The sequence below is a fragment of the Aythya fuligula genome, chromosome 14 (assembly GCF_009819795.1).
Source record: "Aythya fuligula isolate bAytFul2 chromosome 14, bAytFul2.pri, whole genome shotgun sequence".
In the NCBI taxonomy this organism is placed as follows: Eukaryota; Metazoa; Chordata; class Aves; order Anseriformes; family Anatidae; genus Aythya; species Aythya fuligula.
In genome coordinates this window covers 17,000,946-17,020,765 of record NC_045572.1, presented here as the reverse complement: position 1 = coordinate 17,020,765, position 19,820 = coordinate 17,000,946, and the positions used below count along the sequence as shown (strand labels likewise).

Sequence of the window (19,820 nt, the reverse complement as noted above, 5' to 3'; positions counted from 1 at the left end):
AACCAAGTAAATACGTGCACACTGTGCTGGAGCGTATTCAAGGAAGAATTGTCAGAATAGCCGGATATTTTGGGAGCCCCACATGTGGTTGTTTTCTGCAGGCTGCTTTTCTGAGGGCTTGAGGTGGGCCCAGAGGCAGTAACGGGTTCAGGAGCTAGGGACGGGGCTGGCAGCAGGGATAAAAACCCTCAATTCTCCTCTGTACTTTGGCACCACTTATTTCTATATAGGAGCTAAGGGTGAGAGCAAATCAGTCACTTTGCCACCAGCCCTTCTCTTTGCTCCCGAGTGTTTTGGGGAAAAGGCCGCCTGCTGCAGAGCAGCGTGGTACCTGGCACAGCACAGTCCCCAGGGCACTCCTCAGCTGCTGCAAGGAGTGAGAACAAAAGTGATGCCTAACAGGTGACTCAGCTTGTTCATTTCCCTAATTTTGGAGTCTTGGGTTTGGCTGGTGCTAATGCAGACATCTCCTCCCAGAGGGACACGGCAGCATGGAAGGGAGAGCGACCTGGAAAAAAGAACCGTGACGTTACCAGGACTGCTCTAACAAACAGGAGAGCGAGTAGCTCACTTCGTTCTTACTTCTCAAGCTTCTCATTTTATGAAGGAACAAAGTTATCTGAGAAATGCTCCGGTTTTACAAAAATTTTACACAAATATAGTGTTTACTGAAGATTAAAGTAGAATGGCTATGCTGCAAGGTGCTGCCTTTTTATGTAGTGTATTCCTTTATCAAATATCATTTCTGGGGAAAAACAGGAATCAAAAGCACAACTAGAAAGAAATTTCTGATGAGAATTTTTTTTTCACCTACATACTCCGTGCAGTCAACAGAACTGAAATTGCAGCTGGTTCTTCAGAGAGGAAAAAACTAAAGCTTTCCATTTCCTGATGAAGTTACCGGCCACACCTGTTTAACTGCCAGGTATGACTAAAAAGAAACCTTTAAATTAGATAATGCCAACACCCGTGAGGCCATCCTGGTGCGTACAGCTTTGTCCAAGCCCACCGTGCTGGGCAGGAGGAGCACAGATGATCAGTGCCCTCTGCTGCGAGCACTCACACGCTGCTTGTGCACTGCCAACCCCACTGTGGGTGAGCCCGGCTGCTGTGGAAGGGCCTGGAGCTGGCCTGCAGCAGGCTTCTTCCAAAAATCATAATTGAAAATAAATAAAGATGCTGGGCTCGGTAAGGGCTTGGCTGATGCCTGCATTCAAGGAAGCAGCAGAGAGGAAGCTTTAAGGAAGCTGCTGTGACCTCTTGTTTCTTTTGCTCTTCCCCAGCGGTATCAAAGGAGAAGAAATAGTGTTGCTGCTGTGATTCTGCTGAAAAGGTTCCCCAGACCAGTGGAAACTGCAGGATTTCAGAATTAACCCTTCTGCTTGGTGCCTGTGAGGGGCTTTTCCACGCAGCTGGTGGCTGCCCCCAGGAGAGGTGGGGAGCTTTTGGGGTGACTCGAGCACCCCTTTGGGTAGGGGATGTATTTGCTGCCAGGCCTGGGCAGCGTGTTAACAGCGGAGTAACGAACGATGCTGGACTGGCGTTAATTATTTATACAAGTCCAAGCTTGCGCTTGGTTTTTACAGTCTACTTTCTCCCTTGGGAATTAGCTGGAGCTAAATATAAACTGCAGAAAGCTGGAGGAGCGGCGGCGGCACGTAAAATTAAAGCAGGAGTGCGGGGAAAAGGAGGAAACTCGGGACAAGGGCTGTGTGGAGGGGAAATGTTCATCAGGAGAGCTGTGGTGGTGGCTAGGGAAGGATGGCTCCTTGCTCCTAAGCCTCCTGAGAAAGCTTGCTGCCTTGCAGTGTCAGTTCTCATGCGTGTGCCTCTCCTCAAGGGTGTTTTCACTGAGGTGGGAGCACGGTGTGGGGTTGATACCCCTGAAGGGCAGGTTCCTGAGCTGCGGGGTGGCTACGAGCACCCGTGGCAGCCCCATCCCAAAGGCCACCACCTGCTGAAGCGGGGCTGTGGCACGAGCTGTGGTAAAAAGCCGATTTTGGCCTTTTGGGCTGGATGAAACCCCCGGTCACTGCTCCATGAGCACACGGCAGCGGGACGAGGGCGACATTTGGGGCGCTTCGTTAGGGCTCTTGTGGTGTTTTTTTGTGACCTCCCAAAAACAGGAGCTCAGTGCACCGCAACACACGCAGCCAAACACCCTGCTTCAGGGGCTGGCTGCGAACTGGCTCAGGACCTCGAAGCCTCCACCTGCAGCGAGGGCGCTGAGAAAAAATGAGGCAAAAAACCCCAAAACCTGAGGTGAGGCCGGGCAGCCCCCCCCCCTCCGCAGCAGCGCAGTGGGAGCTTCCCCCTCCCCGCCCCCCCCCACAAGGGCGGAATGGACCGGGCCGAGCGCTCCCCCCACCCCCCCTCCCCGCCTCCAGCGTGACGTCACGGCCCGGCGGCAGGGGCCCGCCCCCCGCGGAGGGAGACGCCATTGCGGGTTGTTTGTGCGGGCGGCGGCGGGAGGCGGTGCTGCGGCCCGGGGGGAGCGTGTTCCGCCGCCACCATGTCCACCCCGGCCCGGCGCCGGCTGATGCGAGACTTCAAGAGGTGAGGGACAAGAGGGGGGGACACGGGGCTTGGGGGGGGGGCACGGGGTGTCGCCTGCTTCCCTCTCAGCCGCTGTCCACCCCCCCCTTGGGGTTGGGGGGGCGCCCGGTGGCTGGGGCTGAGGGGATTGGGGCGCCCCGGGTTCTGGGGTCCCCTCAGGTTGGGGGGTGTCCCCCCCCTCAGGTTCTGACCCCCCCCCCTTCAGTTCTGGGCCACCCCATGGAATATCTGCCCCCCCCTTCTTCAAGTTCTAGGGTCCCCCCCTCAAGTTCTGGGTCCCCCCCCTCAAGTTCTGGGTCCCCCCCTTCAAGTTCTGCCCCCCCTCAGGTTCTGGGGTCCCCCCCCTCAAGTTCTAGGGTCCCCCCCCTCAAGTTAAGCCCCCTCCCCAATTTCTGACCCCCCCCCTCAGGTTCTGGGCTCCCCTCAAGTTCTGGGATCCCCCCCTTCAAGTTCTGGGTCCTTTTACCCCCCCCCTCAGTTTCTGGGGTCCCCCCCTCAAGTCCTGCCCCCCCCTTAGTTCTGGGGTCCCCCCCTCAGCCCTGGACCCCCCATTCCTATGCGCTGAGACCACCCCAGAGCCGGGGGGCGCAGGGCCCGGTGCCCCCCAGCCCAGCCCAGTTTCCCCCCTCAGCACCAGCAGGGACCCAGCGCCGTGCTCATTAGCAGTGGTAATTAGCTGGAGGCTTTTAAATGGCCATGGCTGCCCCAGCGGGGCAACTTCACTTCCCGTCTGCCATGTAAATACGGCCCTAACGCATGGAAAGTCGCCGTGTGGTTTGGGCTGGGTTTTTTTTTGGGGTAAACTTCAGGGTGTGCGGTGTGATTCCTGCGGGCCGGAGCGGCTCCTGGGCTGCTGGAGGTGAGTCAGCTGCGATAGCGTGGCTTTTTTTAGCGGAGCTGTGTTACACCAGGGCCTGAAAATACACGGGTAAACAGTTGACGTGTATTGTGTGGAGCTGAGCTGCGTGGCTGGCAGAGCTGCAGGGCCAAAAGCCCCAGTCGATCCGAAAAGTTGGGATTTGTGAGGTGCAGGCCCTGCTTCTTGGGCTTTATTCGGGTGTTAGTGTTCGTTGTTTGGTGGTCCTCGATTCCCATTCGAATCACAACAGGATACTCGATGTTTTTTAATGTTATTAGGCTGCACAGGTGACCAAAAATCAGTGGTTCCTTCAGGGAGAAGGACTAGGTGGTGTTTCAGGACAGCAATCAGACTTTTTTATGATTTTGTGGTCTCAGAAGGACTGGCTTGATAATTTTGAAATTAAGGTGGAAGAGACTGAAGCCATGGAGGAGTTTAACCAAGTGAGCACAGCAAAACATGGAACACGTGCATGCTTGTTTATTGAATATCTAATCACTTTAATACCCCAAAATGTACTCAGCTTTCTCATGTCAGCGCTTTGCTTCTCTCCTTCCTACCCCTAAGTTATATTTTTATTTAGCCTTATGGTACTCTTACCTCATACTAAAAAACAGACTGTGCGCCGTGAACTGTGATTCACTTTGTTAAATATAAACTCCTCCTGCATGCTGCAATTGTCAGGAGCCGTGGAGGGAGAGCAGTCCAGCAGATCCTGGATCATCCAATTTCACTAAACCATCGGAGAGAAAGGTTATTTTTAAAATAATATTTATTTGCTGCTGGAAAAGGGGCTGCAAATACATTTCCCCTAACTCTTAAAAGCTTCCAGGCCCTGTTTGGATCAATTCAGCCTCCAGTCTTTGCCACAGCCCCTCGGGAGCCAGCCCTTTTGGCAGCAGGGTGCCGACGAGCTTTTAGAATCGATCCCAAACCCGGAGCCATCCTTCGGCCCCGCTGGTCGGGCTGAGTGCTCCGGCGGCATCACTGGCACGCGGGCTGGCACGGGAGAGGTCCCGCTCCTGCTCCTGCTCCTGCCCAAAATAGTAGGTGGTTTGTGCTGCGGGTATGGAGCTGAACGGCCTGTGCTCGCAGCAGGGATGTAAACACAGCTCAGCGATCCCGGCTGCGCGCTCAGCGTTACCCAAGAGGATGGGCAGAAGGAGGGCGTCTGGTTCATGGAGCTGTCAGCTTTCAGCGTGCTTTTCCTAGGCCAAGGGTTAAGGAACTAAACAGCACTTAAATGCTTCCAGTAGTGACTTAGGGACAGGTGTTTACCTTTGTTGAGCTGGTGGCAGGGAACAGCGTGCAGGTTTTCCCCTCGCTCCCTCTTCCCTTTAGAAGCGGGCAGCTTGCCAGCCAGAACAGGCTCACGCCACATGCAGCCTCATCGTGCGCAGATCTGGGGATGCAGAAGAAGTTGAGCTGTCGGTGCTCTGCCCTTGGTTCCTGCAAGCGTGCCCTGCAAATATCACTGCGTGGTGTTCAGCCCCTGCTTCTGGCTGGAACTTGTGCTCTTCTGCGTTGTGGCAGCCAGCAGCAGTCGCTCTTTCATAACTTACTGGGTAGTACCATCAGTCCCAGCTGTGGGGCTTTAAATTACTCTTGCAGTTGATGCTCTTCTCCCTGAGCACTGAATTTATCCTGCTGGGCAGGCGCAGTGTGTTGGTGTAAAGCCTGAGACACTCCTGGTGTGCATCACCTCGTGGTTCTGTATTTGGATCGTTGCTCCTCTGCACGTAACACTTTGGGTACTCGCTAATTTGGGACGAGAGAAAATTTCTAAAAAGTGGCTGTTATGATCAAATTATGCTTGCAGGTGGAGGTATTTCACTTACATAAGCCTTGTTCTATCTTTGTAATCCTTAGGTTGCAAGAAGACCCTCCTGTGGGTGTCAGTGGTGCACCGTCTGAGAATAATATAATGCAGTGGAATGCAGTTATATTTGGGTAAGAGCTTTTGGTCGCTACCAAGTCCTACATCAAAAGGCTAATAAAACCTGTTTCTTGGGTTGGTTTCTGTTTGTTTTATGATGCTTTCTTTGTTTTGTGGATGTGCGCTCAGGAAACTTTAAAAATAAATAAATAAAAAACCAACCAAGTGTGCTGTCCCAGTGAAAATTTGTTTTCAGGGGGTTATAAAGAATGCCTAAGAAAGGCGGTGAACAATTTTAATTCTTTCCTTTTGTTGAATAATGTTTGCCTGTGTTTTAATGAATAGATTGTAGAGAAATTGGGTTATGAAAAAGCAGGCTTGCTCTTTAAAAGTACATAAGAGCACCACATGTTCTTGGCTATTAAATCCAGATGTATTAGCAGTGATTGGACTGATTCCCAGGAGAATGAGGTACAGGTTCTATTATATTTATCTCTTAGAGGTCCCCTCCTGTAGGGTGTATCTTACATTCTTTCGTAAAAATGAAGTCAGCTTGCCAGCAGTTTGCTCGTTAGTTCAGCTCTAGCCTTACGCGTGGCACATGTGTCGTTGGGGGTGATGAGGCAGTGGGTATCTGGACTTGCAGATTGATGTGGGAAAGTGCTAATTAAGACAGAGTTCCCAGAAATTGCCTCCGGATGTTTCTCTAAATATTTACATGATTGCATCCACTTCTATCTTGAAGAGGATGAGGAAGAAAATATGTATTTATTGTGCATGTTTAGAAGTAATGATCGTTATTAACCAGTTTATTTTTAAACCTTTCAGGCCAGAAGGGACACCTTTTGAAGATGGTAAGCAGCTAACTTCTGTTCCTTCCGTCATTCTTGTAAATATTGCCAGTGTTAACGCTGCTCTGCTTTGAGGAATAATAGATGTTAGAGAAGTTGGAACAAGCTAAGCAAGGGAAAAGAGTGAAGGAGTAAGGTCTTGTTGGCCCTGAAAATACCGTATTTTGCTGTAAGTGGTGTCCAGTCAGAGCTGTGAAGCACTGCTCACATCGAGGCTTGTTCAGACACAGAACGCTCAAACTTTTAGTGAGGGAAGTTGGCCCAGTGCTGCCAGATGTTTTCACGTCTCTGCAGATAAGCTCAGCAAGAGAGCTGAGCAGGACGCTTTTCTGGTTCTGTCTTTGTAGCGTGCTTGATTCATCTCTGCTCTTCTAACTAAGAGCAGGTGAAAAATCTTGAATTGCTCTGAATATAGAACTTGGGGAGGGGAGGGGGGATACCCACTCCGTATGTAAACAGGGAAGTTGCTGTGTAATGAGCCTCCTGTAAGCATATGAGGGGTAATGAGTTTAATAATTGTAGTATTACTGCAGTAATCGGCAGCAGATGGGGTTTTCTCTGTGTTGGGTTGGAGGAGTTACAGTGAGTTATTCACTGATCCATAATAAAGGTTTTCAGTGAATCAGCCATGAGCTCCAAAGGCTGGGATTGCTGATTATGAAATTCCAGGGTTTCTTTGCTGGCACCACGGTGCCTTCTTAATGAAACACCTTAAAGTCACCGTAGTCCGTAGAGCAGGCATATTCGGTCACAGGAACAGGGAGGAGGGCAGGGGGATAATTGTTGGACCTAGCTGCTGCTGCTGTTACTGCCATTACCAAGTAGGATTTCCACAGTTCCATTATCTCTTGAAACATCTGAAAAGAAACCAGACTCAATGTGGTTTGTTTGTATAATGGTGGGAAAAAATACTGATTGTGGAGCATGTGAATTAACTTGCATAGTATGTTCCTGGAGGGTTTTTGGGTTTTTAATCACCTGATTGTGTTTATGTTTGTTTGGACAGGTACTTTTAAACTAGTAATAGAATTTTCAGAAGAATATCCAAATAAACCTCCGACTGTTAGGTTTTTATCAAAAATGTTCCATCCAAATGGTGAGTAAATCATTTTTATTTAGCCCTAACACCCATTAAATATTACGGTGCAGTCATGTATTCTGCAAAGCTCCAGGATGCTCAGCAGCTCTCTCTCTCAATCCACCACCACCTCCTAAGTAGATGTCTAAGGCAGTAGCTGCTTGATGGAAAACATTGAGAATTACAGTGCTGTTAGGAAGCAGCCATCCATTTTTTTCCAATCAATACATACCAACGTTTGCAAGCACTGTCAGCAGGAGCTGTGCTGAGGCTGGCACAAAGGGGGAGTCCTGCTGCAGATCCCTGCCCCCTTCCATTTTACAGCACTCCTGTCTGTGCAGACACATCTCGAGTTGAAGCAGGGAACTGACCAAGCCCAACGTTACCCGTTTCTGTCAGGTGAGGTTTCAGCCAAGTCAGTGCCTTCCTGGGCTTCCCTGTGCCAAGCAGTGCCAGCACAGGGGGCAGGGGAGAGCAGAGGGGAAGGGGCTGACCCTGCCTCAGTCGTGAGGGCAGCCTGAGAGAGAGTGCTGTGGTTCCTCCTGCAGCTCTTCACAGGTTTCATCCAGTTGTTGGATGCATCCAACAGGGTGTGCAAGTTGGCATGACAAATCGCAGCTTCTTACAAGCTTCTGTGCTCAGACTCCTGATAGCTATGCAGGCAGAAGTAGAACTTGGGGCACGATTTTCAGTATTTTCTGTTGTCTGCCTTAGCATCTCTCCTGCTGAGTGCAGAGTGTGTGAAAACAGAGCGCAGAGCTCCCCATTCAGCGCATGGTGACTGCGAGAGCCTCGGCTGGTGCAGTGCATCCCGTGCCTGCAGCAAATGTCTCTGCTCGCTGGGAGGCATTACAGCAGTTTGAATCTGGGCTGGTCATACAGGAGGAGCAAGAAGCTGGGTCTGGGTCTACCAATTCGTGTGTCAGTGCTGTCATCTTTGGCCCTTCCTCCTTTTCCTCTGAAGTGTTTTGTTACTTCCAGCAATCTATCTCCTTCAAAATACAGGGTGTCAAGCCAGATGGGAGTGTCAGGCATAACTGCTATGCTCTGTCCTAACGCATTAATTTAAACACAGGCTGAAGTGATACAGTAATTAATTCCTTGAATGGTATTTAATGAAATAAATGTAAAATAAATTTGATCATTTCTAAGTGGTATCTGTGTTGTATTCACAGTTTATGCGGATGGTAGCATATGTTTAGATATTCTTCAGAATCGATGGAGTCCAACATACGATGTTTCATCTATTTTAACTTCAATTCAGGTAAGTTTGCATCTCTTTAACAATTATGTTGTATTATGCCACTAAGCATGTGTAAGTCTTCGTCTCTATTCCAGAATACACAGCTCAGTGGTGTGGCTAGTGGGTGTCTGTATCACGAACCTTCGAATACCTGCAGACTAAGCAGTAGCTTTTTAGGTCAAATAAAGACAAAGGTGCTGACCTAGGTAATTTACTGATCTTGACCTACAAAACTGCCAGTGGTTATTTTTACAGGAAAACAGTTACTGGTTTGGATTAATTTTTAACTGTTTTCAGCCAAGATAAGCAAGCAATTGTAATATTTGTATAAAGTTTGAAATATTGCAACCTTTTCACAAAGCCTTGGCTTGTGAGTTCCTCAAGGTGACAGTATTGCTGAAATCTACTTAATTTGGAATAAGTAAAAAGGGTGTAGCACGGCAAAAATGTTTTCTCCTGGGTGATTGGTTTTATTTTTCTACTGTGAAGTTGAGGAGGTATCTCAAGCCCCTCTTTAGTCCTGAATGATGTTAGTGGTGTAATGGCCAAATAATCAATTAGCATCATACTGCTAAACCTTGGATTTGCAGGTTATAAGTTGTTTGTTTGTTTTTTTTTTTCCTTGTTCTAAAATGTGCTGGTTTGTCTCACTTTTTGTTCTCTCCTTCTTACAGTCTCTGCTTGATGAACCTAACCCAAACAGTCCGGCGAACAGCCAGGCAGCACAACTTTATCAGGAGAACAAACGTGAATACGAGAAAAGAGTTTCAGCTATTGTCGAACAAAGTTGGAATGACTCGTAACAGCTGCTTCGTTCCTCTCCATCCTCATAATCATTATGTACAATTTAACTCTCAATAGAAAGGCTACCAGAAATTTCAAGTGCCACAGCTCTAAGAATTTGCATAAAAACTCATCTGCAAACAGAATTAAGCCCTCCAGTTTAGGAAACGTAAAAGCTTGTGTATCTTGATTAACGTACTTTTTATTGCATGGTATGAACTAAGTTATTGCTACATAAATTTGTAATATATCCTGTTTGTATTTTTTTTCCAAGTGTATAATGTTGGTGTGGAGTTTTCATGACAGAATATACACATTTTGTAAATCTGTACTTTTTCAAATATTGAATGCCTTATTTTTGAATTCTTTAGATTTTTAAATTGGAGAAAAGCACTTAACAAAGTTTTTATATATAAATATTTCATGTAAAACTGTTAAATACATAACCTCAGTGCAAGACATCCTTCTCTCCTTCTGTATCTCTGTCCAAGGGCTCATTTTCAGTCTGTTTTTCCTTTTGCTACGTGCTGATTATGCCATGCACCTTACAAACAGAAGTTAATCCATGCTATCATTGTCTTCGCTGTGGATATCTCCACTCCTAAGACTGTTTGACGTGGTTCTGTGTCCTAAGTTGTATGAGGAAGAGTCTTGGTAGCTGCCACCTTAGAGGGGACAAACAGATGTAACCCAAAACCAACAGCAGAGCTGCAACAGCCCCATTGCAGGCTTCAGTAATAATGCAGCACCCTTTATTTTTCAGGGAGATTCTATTTTACCAAGCTGTAAAGTATTCTTATCTAAATATGTCCTATATTCATATATTCACTGTAATATAGTCTTGAGTATCTTCTAATTAAACAGGTGTCCCATTAGTTTCCAATGGAAAGGGGAAAAATGAATCACCAACAGCAGAGAACATGACTGTAGATTTACTGGAATTAGTCTTTGGAACCTGGCATCATATCTGCTTCACAGAGGTGCCAAATATCCTGAAGTTGCCAATTTTAAAGAAGTTTGGTTTTGTCTCTGTAAATGTTGATATGCTGATTTCTTCCTTTATTCTGTAAACCACAGCAGGTGTTTATAGTACCAAATTAGGCCTTTTTATCCTTCCAGCAATGAAATTGTAATCCCTTCATCATAATTCCAGCCAGCATTACCTATGTATTAAAACTCTCAAATCCCATACCAAAAAAAAAAAAAAAAAAAAAAAAAAGCTCAATGCAAAGCAATGAAAGTTTATTTCAGCTGGAGGAAAAAAACATTTATGATTAGTGAAAGCTATTTTGTGTAAATGCAATGGAACAGGAATATCAATTTGTACCTCACCTGCTCCTGAAGTTGTATGATTTATAGGAGCAGCACTATTCATTATAAACACCGCACTTGGAATGCTTTTTAAACTGTTCTGTGTTGGGAGCTTGTGGAGCAAAAGCGTCGCTCCTTAGAATCTCAGAAGTTTTAGAAAATTGCAGTTAGTTGTAGAGGCTTCAAAGTATTAGCACTAATGCTACACTAAAATCTTGAAAAGTCACTTTTAAGTCAGGGAATTTACGTTTAAAAGATCTTGAAGCTCTAATTGGTAACAGAGCCCCCAGAGGACCCAGTTTGCCTTTTTGTAGCAGTGCTATGGAACAGTGGTAAGTAACATAAACCAGCCTCAAGGCAAAGATGTTTAGAAATCTAATACCAAAAAGGTTACTGTTTCTAAGAATTAGTCTAAATTCTGAGTATTTTTCTCACTTTAACCTCCCATTTCAGTCCTTACTTTTGTTCCTTTGATGCGTGTGAGAAGAGATTTGCATTCAAGCTAATTCACATCGATTTGGTCGTTCCTGTGCAGCTCAGCCTGCTCACAGACCGATGAAGCTCAGGACGTTGGGTTTTTGGGGGGGTTTCTGAGACAGAACCGGGGCAGGAGGAGCTTTGATCAGGGACCAGTGCCACAAACTGGGCTGCCCCGAGCTGTGCAGCCACACACACACTTTGGGGGCTGAGGCGCCTTCTCGGAGGGGGGGCGGCAGGGACTGAGAGACCGCAGAGCCCCCCGTAGGGCTGTGGGGCATTAACCAAGCCCCTCACGGTGCTCAAATTAAGAGAAATCCCAATTAAAAACACGGGAATTGGAGCCCCGCGGCCCCAGGCCGCTGGCGGCAGGAAGGGGGCGGTGCAGGCCCCGGAAGCGCTCCCCGGGCGGCCTCCTCTGCCCTGGCGGAGCGGGGCGGGGCCGCCCCCCCCCCCCCCCGTGTGATTTAGGGGTTAATTAGGCGGTGTAATTATGGCACCGCAGCGTTAGGACGGCGGGGTTAATTCGGACATGTGCTCATGGCCGTGGCTGTGGGGGCACGGCGCCTCATAGGGCTTTAGCTCTGACAGCAAGCAGTGCACAAACACGTTTGCCCTGTGGGTTCCCAAATACAGACCCCAAACCCCTCTGAAATCTTATTTAATTACACACCCTGGTGCTGCTGTGACACACTGTGACACACACACACACACACACACACACCCGTCCCTCACCAATTTTGCAGGTGTACAGGCAGAGGCATTGGGATTTGGCTGTGGGCAGCCTGCCCTAGCAGTTGGCAACCTTGCTTAGAGCAGGGGGGTGAAAACGGGTGATTTTTAGGTCTCTTCTGCACCCAGGCCAGCCCATATTTCCATGGTTTAGCTGCCCTGTGTGCTTGGGGGCAGCTCAGGTGGGGGCTTTGCCATAGCCGGGCTCCGAGCAGCGCTGCCTCCTGCGTGGTGGCACAGCCGAGCATCACCTACTAACACCCTGACACCGCTTCCTCCAGGTCTTGGTTCCCCAAAAGGTTTCTCACCCAAACCCAGTCCCAAAACTCTGATCTCTGTGAGTGTGATTAACGCGCTCGTGTGCACGGCCCCGTCGGGATTCCTCGGGCTGCGGGTAATGGCAGTGTCGAGGCCCTGGGCTGTGAGACGTGAAGGGATCACAGCTTGAGGTGGTGTGTCTGAGGCTTCTTCGTGGGAGGTTTTGTATTAATAGCCAATTAATTTGGTGTGTCAAACAAACAAACCTCTAAATACTTGGAGATTAGGAGCTCCCTAGTAAAAACTTACAGGAAGAAAGGAAGAGCGCCCGGTCCTTACACCGGCATTTAGATACTCAAAGTAAACAGGTAGGAGAATACAGACAGACAGATAGTAAAACACTTTGTGTTTTGCATGTCAAGGTTCTGTGAGAGCTCTGTTGATGTGTACCCAAATGTAGAGGAGAGGAAGAGCCTTATCATCTGGCCAGACTTCCCTACCTAGGGCTCTTATTTGAGGGTTTTACTGTTTGTGGAAACTGTCCCAGGCAAATACTGTGCCTTATTTGTTTAGAGCTGTTTTTTTGGAAGAGGAAAGATGTAATCAGCAGACAATCTGCTATAATGTGTGACTTGGCAAGGAGGCATTCTCCACCTCTCCTTTTGATGGTGCTCCACAGTGCAAAAAAGAATGAAAGGCTCATTGGACTGCAAATGGGAAACGAGTGACCACGAGACTGAAGATTAGCGCAGCTCAGGCATTTGTTTGTATGGTGCCCCAGTTCAGGTCTCTGCTCCAGCCCTCTGCTTTATTTTTTAAGTTTCTGGATAACACCATTATCTGGCCTTCTTTTCCTGTTTTCATTAATCTTTCTACCAGAAGAGCTTCAACAGAGTACAAACTACTTTTGTTCCCCTGGAGCATTAAAGTATTCCCCTGGGAGGTAGGAACGTGGGTTCAGAATTCCTCAGGCGAGGAATAAACTCAGGCTCTTGACTGCTGAAGAAACGCACAAAAAAAGAGGATGGTGCCACTTCCCCTCGTGTTCTGAACGCCCTGACTTGGATCCATGAAGACCATGAAGCTCGAGGCTCCTGGCATTCCTCTCCGAGCGTGTAGCCTGCTGCCCTGCTGCAGGCAGCTGAGCACGCTGCTATCAATCATGTAGGGTTCTGTTTCAGGGCACCTGACGTGGTCAGGAGGTGTGAACCCGAGCGTTGTGCTACTCACTGCCATGAACCCTCGCTGGGATCCAGCCCTTGGGCCGTACAGAAGGCATGTGGCCACAGCGCTGAGAGATTCAGGATGCCTTCTTTTTGGTTTATTAAAAGCTTTGGGGATAAAAACAGCCAAACCTGGGACACCAAAGAAGAATTGCGTGTTTTTACGTGTGTGTGGATGGTTTTGTCAAGCCTTCACAGTTAATCTCTAGATGCTCTTTTTTTTTATTATTTTTCCCAATCTCCTGCATTAAAACAGAGAAATATACAAAAATCCGTTGCCTTGATATTAAAAGACATGGTGTAAGAAGCAAAGGAAAAAGGAGCTAAAGCTAAAAACAAACAAAAAAAGAATATAAAACCATATGTTTCTCTGCTCCTCAGATTGCTCTGAATTCAAAGGACAGAAGTTGTTGTTTTAGAAAATAATGTACCTTGGATTATGCGTGTGTGTATGTACATAGAAGAAAGCTTTTTGAGTTGATTGTTTTAGACTCTTAAAAAAAAAAAAAAAAGTAGTAATATTGAAATTAAGTGGATTTTAGGATTTTTTTTGCGTGTGTGTAACATTGTTATTGCACCTTGAGTTTGTCTCATCACAGCTGCCATGAGCAGAGAACAAAAAATGCTCAGAACTTTTTAGACTCTGATAATGACTGTAATTAGCATCACAAGGCTGTGGAAATTGCAATATTCCCTAAAGGTTTCTTGTCATTCTCCTGTGTTTCTGCAGTGGAAATGGAGATTTTAAAACAGGGCATCTTCTGTGTTTGGTGCTGTCCCACTACTGATAGTATTCCGGCCTCCATGGATGTGCGAATCTGTTCTTAACACTTGTGTCAGGATCAAATTCCTGAGCTGGTCTGTGCAAAAGCTGTATCCTGCCAGAAAGTAAAGACCCTGCTCCTAACCAGCATCCGTTGTTCAGCATCCAAAATGAAGCCTTTTTCTTTATGGTGTGGTCAAAGCACGTAGCGTGGGATTTTCTGAGCGGGTGAAAACGTTAGTAAAAGAAAGCGCATTTTAAAGTCCCAGCATGAGAAAGTTTTAATCAGGAGCTCGGTGATGTCATAAAGTAAATTATTTTTACCCTGATGCATGTGCCGGGGCTGGGTCAAGCTGCAGCATAAAGGCAGCATTATGGCATCATGGTGCTGACGGATTTATTGGAGGCCTCGCTGCAGAGGCTGGGCGTGTTGGAGGCGGATGGGCTTTGCCGGCGAGCCTCCACCTGCAGCACGGAGCCATCAGTCCTCAGCCCACGCCACTGAAAAGCCCTTGTGTTCCTGTCCTTCTTTGTTAAATTTGGGTCATTACCTGCCGTGGTGCATTCATTCCTGAGCTGAATGTTTTTGGCAGCCCCCAATCTGGTGCACATAGCGAGGGCTGAACCCCGGAGCCGGGGGGTGCTGCAGCCCCAGCTGGGGCACATTCGCTCCCCTGGGGATGGGGCACGGAGGGGAACCCAAAGTGTTCCCGATTTGGCCAGAGCAAGGTCACCACAAGCTTCTGCAACCCACGTTGGTTTTTATCCTAGATAAGCCCTTGCTTACAAATCTCCGAACAGGTCCCGAGTTGAACTTGAGTTCAGCCTCAGCATCGGGTTATTAATAACAGCGTTTGCTGTTGTCACCACCCGTTATTTATTACATATGGTTCGCTTTACTCAGCCTTCGCTGGGTGAGAAGGGAACAGTGTGAGTTGGGCCGTCATCCAGGACCCTGCCACACAAATATCATGTCCAGTAAATGTAAATGTTGCCATGTTTAATACTTCGTGTTATTGCTATTGTGATGGGAGTCGAAGGAATTTGGGTCTGAACTGTGGTACTTCGCACAGACTGAGGCAGATTGTCTTCGATGACTGACCAAAACCGGGAAGAAGACAGAAATGCCATCTCCTTTGAATTAATTATGAACCACACAGCTCTTGCTATTATCTGTTTACACATTATTGGCCTTGTGATGTGCTGGTGAGAGATTTCCTTTCACTGTCTGGTCCAAATGTACTTTAAGTCCAATTTCATTTAAAAGACTGCTCGCTTTACTTGTTGAAAGGGTCATTGTGTTAGTTATTACAGTGTTTTCTTTGTGCTCGCTTTTCCCAAATTCCAGTAACTATTTGGTAGAAAAGTTTGAAAGTGAACTTTTGATGCCTGTGAAAGCTGCTTCATTGACTTTATTGACTCCAGAGCCTGAAGTTCTTTATCCGCGGAGATCTTTAAAAGGACACTAAAAAGTTTCAGCCAAAGCTTATAGAATTTGGTACTTATGGTTAAGTATTATAGGCCCAATGCTGTTCCCATGGAGACTTAAAGGAATTTTTCCATTGAATTAAGTGGTAGCAAAGCGTACCCTTTATTGAGTGGGATAAGGAGTAAACCGGGGAACTCAATTTGTTTTTACCAGGCTTGTTTGTGTGCTTGCTCTTCCGTTGAAAGAAATAAGCCAGGAGAAATTACTGATATTTGCATTGTGATTCATCTGCTTTCTGCTCGCCCTGTGTGTAGATAAGGCTGTGTTTGTGGTTTCAGAGCAGTAAATAGCCTGAGAGGCAAAGGCAAAGCTCTCTGTTTCACTCGCACCCACCTCGTGGGGAGGTCAGCAGTGCTGCCCCTGGGCACTGTCAGCAGGCCCCGGGGTGCTGGGGGCTGAGCACCACCCGCTCGTAATGGCACTCATGTAAATTTATTAAAACAATAACTTATTAGCAGTGTAATCCCAATTACTGACTGCTTCAGGAGTTGTCCCAAGTCCCTGGTGGGCCTGGCCACATCCCCGGTGGGCGCAATGCTCTGAGTGAGGTCTCTGCCTGTGATCATGACACGCCTAGGGCCTCGTCCTGCAACTACTGCCTCTGAAAATCCCTCAGAATTTACTTGGGAAGAGAAAACAGAAGCCTAACGTTGTGCAACATGCTGCTCAATTTTATTTATGTATCCATTTTTTGGTCAGAACTGTCAGGAAATCCAAGACTACTGAAGTCAACAGATTTCTGATTGATTCGAACGGGTGAGGATTCGGCCTATAATGAAGCCCTTTCATTTTGGGTCACTGTGAGATTTCTCATGTTCCTTTTCAGGGCCGTATGACACATTCACTCCATCCTTGCCTGAAACAAAGGGAAATTATACTATCATAGTCTCCCTTTAAATATTTTCTATTTGACGGCCTACTGAAAAGGCTCCAGAGGCAAATTCTTGGTTTAGAAGTTGCTATTTATGCCTAGACACATCTGAATGTCGTTACGCTATGAATGTTCTGGATTGCTTGCCATTTTCTTTGCAGAGATGTACGAGTCTAGAGAGAGAGTGCGTTATTTTAAATTAACTCGAAGTAGGCTTTAACCGTCTCAGGGTTCTGCTTGTTGCAACTGGCTCCCTTGATAAAAATACATAACGGCACAAGCAGCACCACAAGTAAAATCTGCATGTATTGGTGTTATCAAGCAATGTGAAAATATGTTTGCAGTGCGTGGCGTTGGGCTCTTAGCACACCAGTACTGGAGGTATTACGGCCTCGCAGACCTCTGGTCATGGCCAGGAGCCTGCACGAGCAGAGCCAGCACCGTGGCCTCCTTCCAGGGGCTTTCGGTCCCAGCGTAAGGGAGGTGATGACAGGGACTGCAGTCAGGCACACAAGTAGAAGAAAATAACAAAGTGATAAGAACCGCCAAGATAGTTGGCTCGCTGTTCCTAATCAATTGTCAAACTTTTTAGTAACTAAATAGACAAGTTTGGCAATTCATACACTTCATTGGAAAATACATACAATTACAGAGCTGTGCACACCTGAGGAAAGAACCCAGACTGTCCTCAGGATGTTTTCAGCTCCGGAAACAGGCTACACGGTACGGTTTTCATAGAGCAGGTGATTTCCCCTCCACCTCTATTTTTATGCAGTTCAATAGTTCTAAAAACAATCCCTGAAGTGTTCTGGAGTACCAGAAGTTAAAGTGCTGCATGGTTTGTTCTTTCTTAGAAACTGAACCTTACCAAGCAGACAGCAGTTACGGAGGACCAACACAACAGGCAGCCTCACTCTCATCCCAGCTGTGGCTCTAACAAAGCTCACACCTCTGCATAAAGGATGGACTCCAAACTCCTGTAATTAGCCTGCCGTGCTGTCTTGTGCCTATGTTAACTGGATGTGTTAAATACCGAATTCTCTAGACTTTTCTGAGAAACAGATCCATGTCAATCACAAGACTTGTTGTCCCTGAATTCAGTGGGGCAGGGCAGGGCTCATGACAGGGTTAAGGAAATGCTGGGCATTTGTGGGTTCAAATCTTCAAGTTGGCACAGCCACAACATGTACAACACAGGGCAGTGAGCTGTGGCACCAGGGCAGCTTGGGAACTCGAGAGAGGATTTTGGGCAGCATCTTCAGGGATGTTTCACCTCCAAACCTATTAAAATAGAGGTCAGCTGTATACAGGAGAAGAGGGAAACTCCTCGGTTTTACATCACCGCAAAGCGTGCCAAATGTCATTAGATATCTGCGTATCAGTTTATCCAACTTAATTGTCTTGCTGCTGACTGCACGGTTCCATTCATTTTTAAAGGACGCAGAAAACACGTCAAGTGAACGATCAAAGGAGTATTTTACTCTTTTCACATTCAGAGTGTGGAGCCTATGAAACATTTATGCAGGAAATGAAATATTAGGGCCTGACAGCTATCTCCAACGTCACTGCGTAAGCAGGTTATCTGGAGATTTCTAGTACAAACAATCCAGCGCTTTGATGAATACAGGAGCAATGCCATTACAGGAGTTTGGAGGTAGGATTGCACTGGTTCCAGCCACTTCAACAACTCTAATAAAGCCTGAAAATTAACAATCTATTAAAATGGGTGCTGGCAGTGAAATTCACATCTTTCTTCATCACTGTGTTTCTTAACCAAAGAGCAAGAGAGCATTTTGTTTTACAGTGTAAATAATATTTGGTTAGCAGGGGGCTAGGGGTATGAGAAACGCGTTGCATGGCAGCTTAGGTCATAGGGAATTTTGCAAGTAGATCAGGAAAATGTTGCGGTCCTGCATGGATCTTGGTGGTCATAGCTTTGTGTTCATCGTTGGTTTTGTGTATGCAGTTTGTCTGGGATTTTGACACTATTTCACTCAGCATTGTCATCAAAACGATGGAGACCCTCTCCGTTAGCTTAAGTGGTTTGGAGCTCTGAGACCTCCAACAGTAATTACATTGCTTCAAACGTCAAGATCTTCAGAAGCACATCACTTCTGCTGATATAAACCTAAGCAGCTTAGGCGATATAAACCTAAGTCGCTTAATAGCTTCGCGATGCCATATAACATACTGGGAATCTCCCCGCGCAGAGAATCTGATAGGGGAAATCTGAGTCACGGTGACAGCTTTACCAAACAGGAAGGCAGCGAAGTGAAGTGAGCGTGCGGGGAGCTCGGAGTAGGTGAGCTGCTGCTCTGCTATTTATAGAGGCGCCGAGAGGCTCGGAGACAGCAGCTCCAGGCGGGGACACTGCCGGGTGCTCCACGGAAATTATTCCTCTTCAGAGCTGCAAGAGAGACAGAATTTGTAGCTGGCATAGCCTCAGAGTGCCCTGATTGTACAAACACATGGACGTGCCACAAAGGCGGCTTTTGATGAGAGCCTGGAGCGTAGCACGTTTTAGCCACGCGGACTGCTCAATTTTATCTGTCTGTTCCCTTGCGAGCTTGTTTTATTTCAACAGCGAAAGAATGAAATGATGCTGTGCATCTTTTGAACCGTCTGAGCCTTTCCACCACCAGCAGTTTCCTCTCATTATTATAGGCTGCAATTCCAGAACTAATCTGGCCCGGTTTATTCACTGCAAGATTCTCTCTCTTGTTGACCAATTCGGAAACGGGGGTTACGGGACGTGAACACAGGGACGTTCTCTTTGTGCAGGTCTTTGGTGATTACTGAACCCAGGTGTATCCCACTGACCACCAACAGCCTGAAGCATTGCTGGTGGGTGCTGGCCCCTCCAGCAGGGCTCTGGTGGTCCCTGCACCTCCGTCCCTTCAGTCAGAGAGCCCTACGTCCAATTTTCCTGATAGAAGGGAAAAAATCCAGTTAAAAGAAGCTATAAACAGACGTTATAATCCTGCTTCCAGGTTTGAAGTCTTGTCATGAAATATTTTCTCATGAAACATTTTCTCCTAAGACATTTCCCATCTTTCTGTCAGAAGGAAAAAAAAAATAAAAAACACATTTCTATCCCTGAAGTCAATGAATCTCGCTCTGCCTCCGGCTAGAGCCGTGTGTCCATCAAAGGCCGGGATCAATGTCATGCTTGTTTCATGGATTCTGAATTGAGGACTTAGGGCCCGGCTCTGCGAGTCTGCCTGGCCTTAAATCCTGATGAGTTCTCCGAGCGCTGAAGGAGCTCATCACCTCGGAGGATCAGGCAGGTATTGAAGGCAGTGGAGCCGCTCTGAAGCCCATGTCACACGCTTAGAAAGGTCAGTTACATATTTACAAAAGCCCATCAGAGCCGAATTGTGCCCTGATTGAGATTACGCTGGGAGCCAGGCATGTGACCGTGTTGCTGTTTGCGTTATTCCCCGAGAAGGT

At 47.2% G+C, this 19,820-nt stretch overlaps 1 protein-coding gene across 1 annotated transcript; it reads left to right on the top strand.

Annotated features, from left to right (window-relative positions):
• The first annotated feature begins 2,422 nt into the window (after positions 1-2,422).
• On the top strand, positions 2,423-9,707 carry UBE2B (ubiquitin conjugating enzyme E2 B). Its single transcript, XM_032197168.1, has 6 exons — positions 2,423-2,556; positions 5,285-5,365; positions 6,120-6,145; positions 7,149-7,238; positions 8,396-8,484; positions 9,138-9,707. The coding sequence occupies exons 1-6, from the start codon at positions 2,513-2,515 to the stop codon at positions 9,264-9,266; spliced, it is 459 nt and encodes a 152-aa protein (XP_032053059.1). The 5' UTR covers positions 2,423-2,512; the 3' UTR covers positions 9,267-9,707.
• The last annotated feature ends 10,113 nt before the right edge of the window (positions 9,708-19,820 follow it).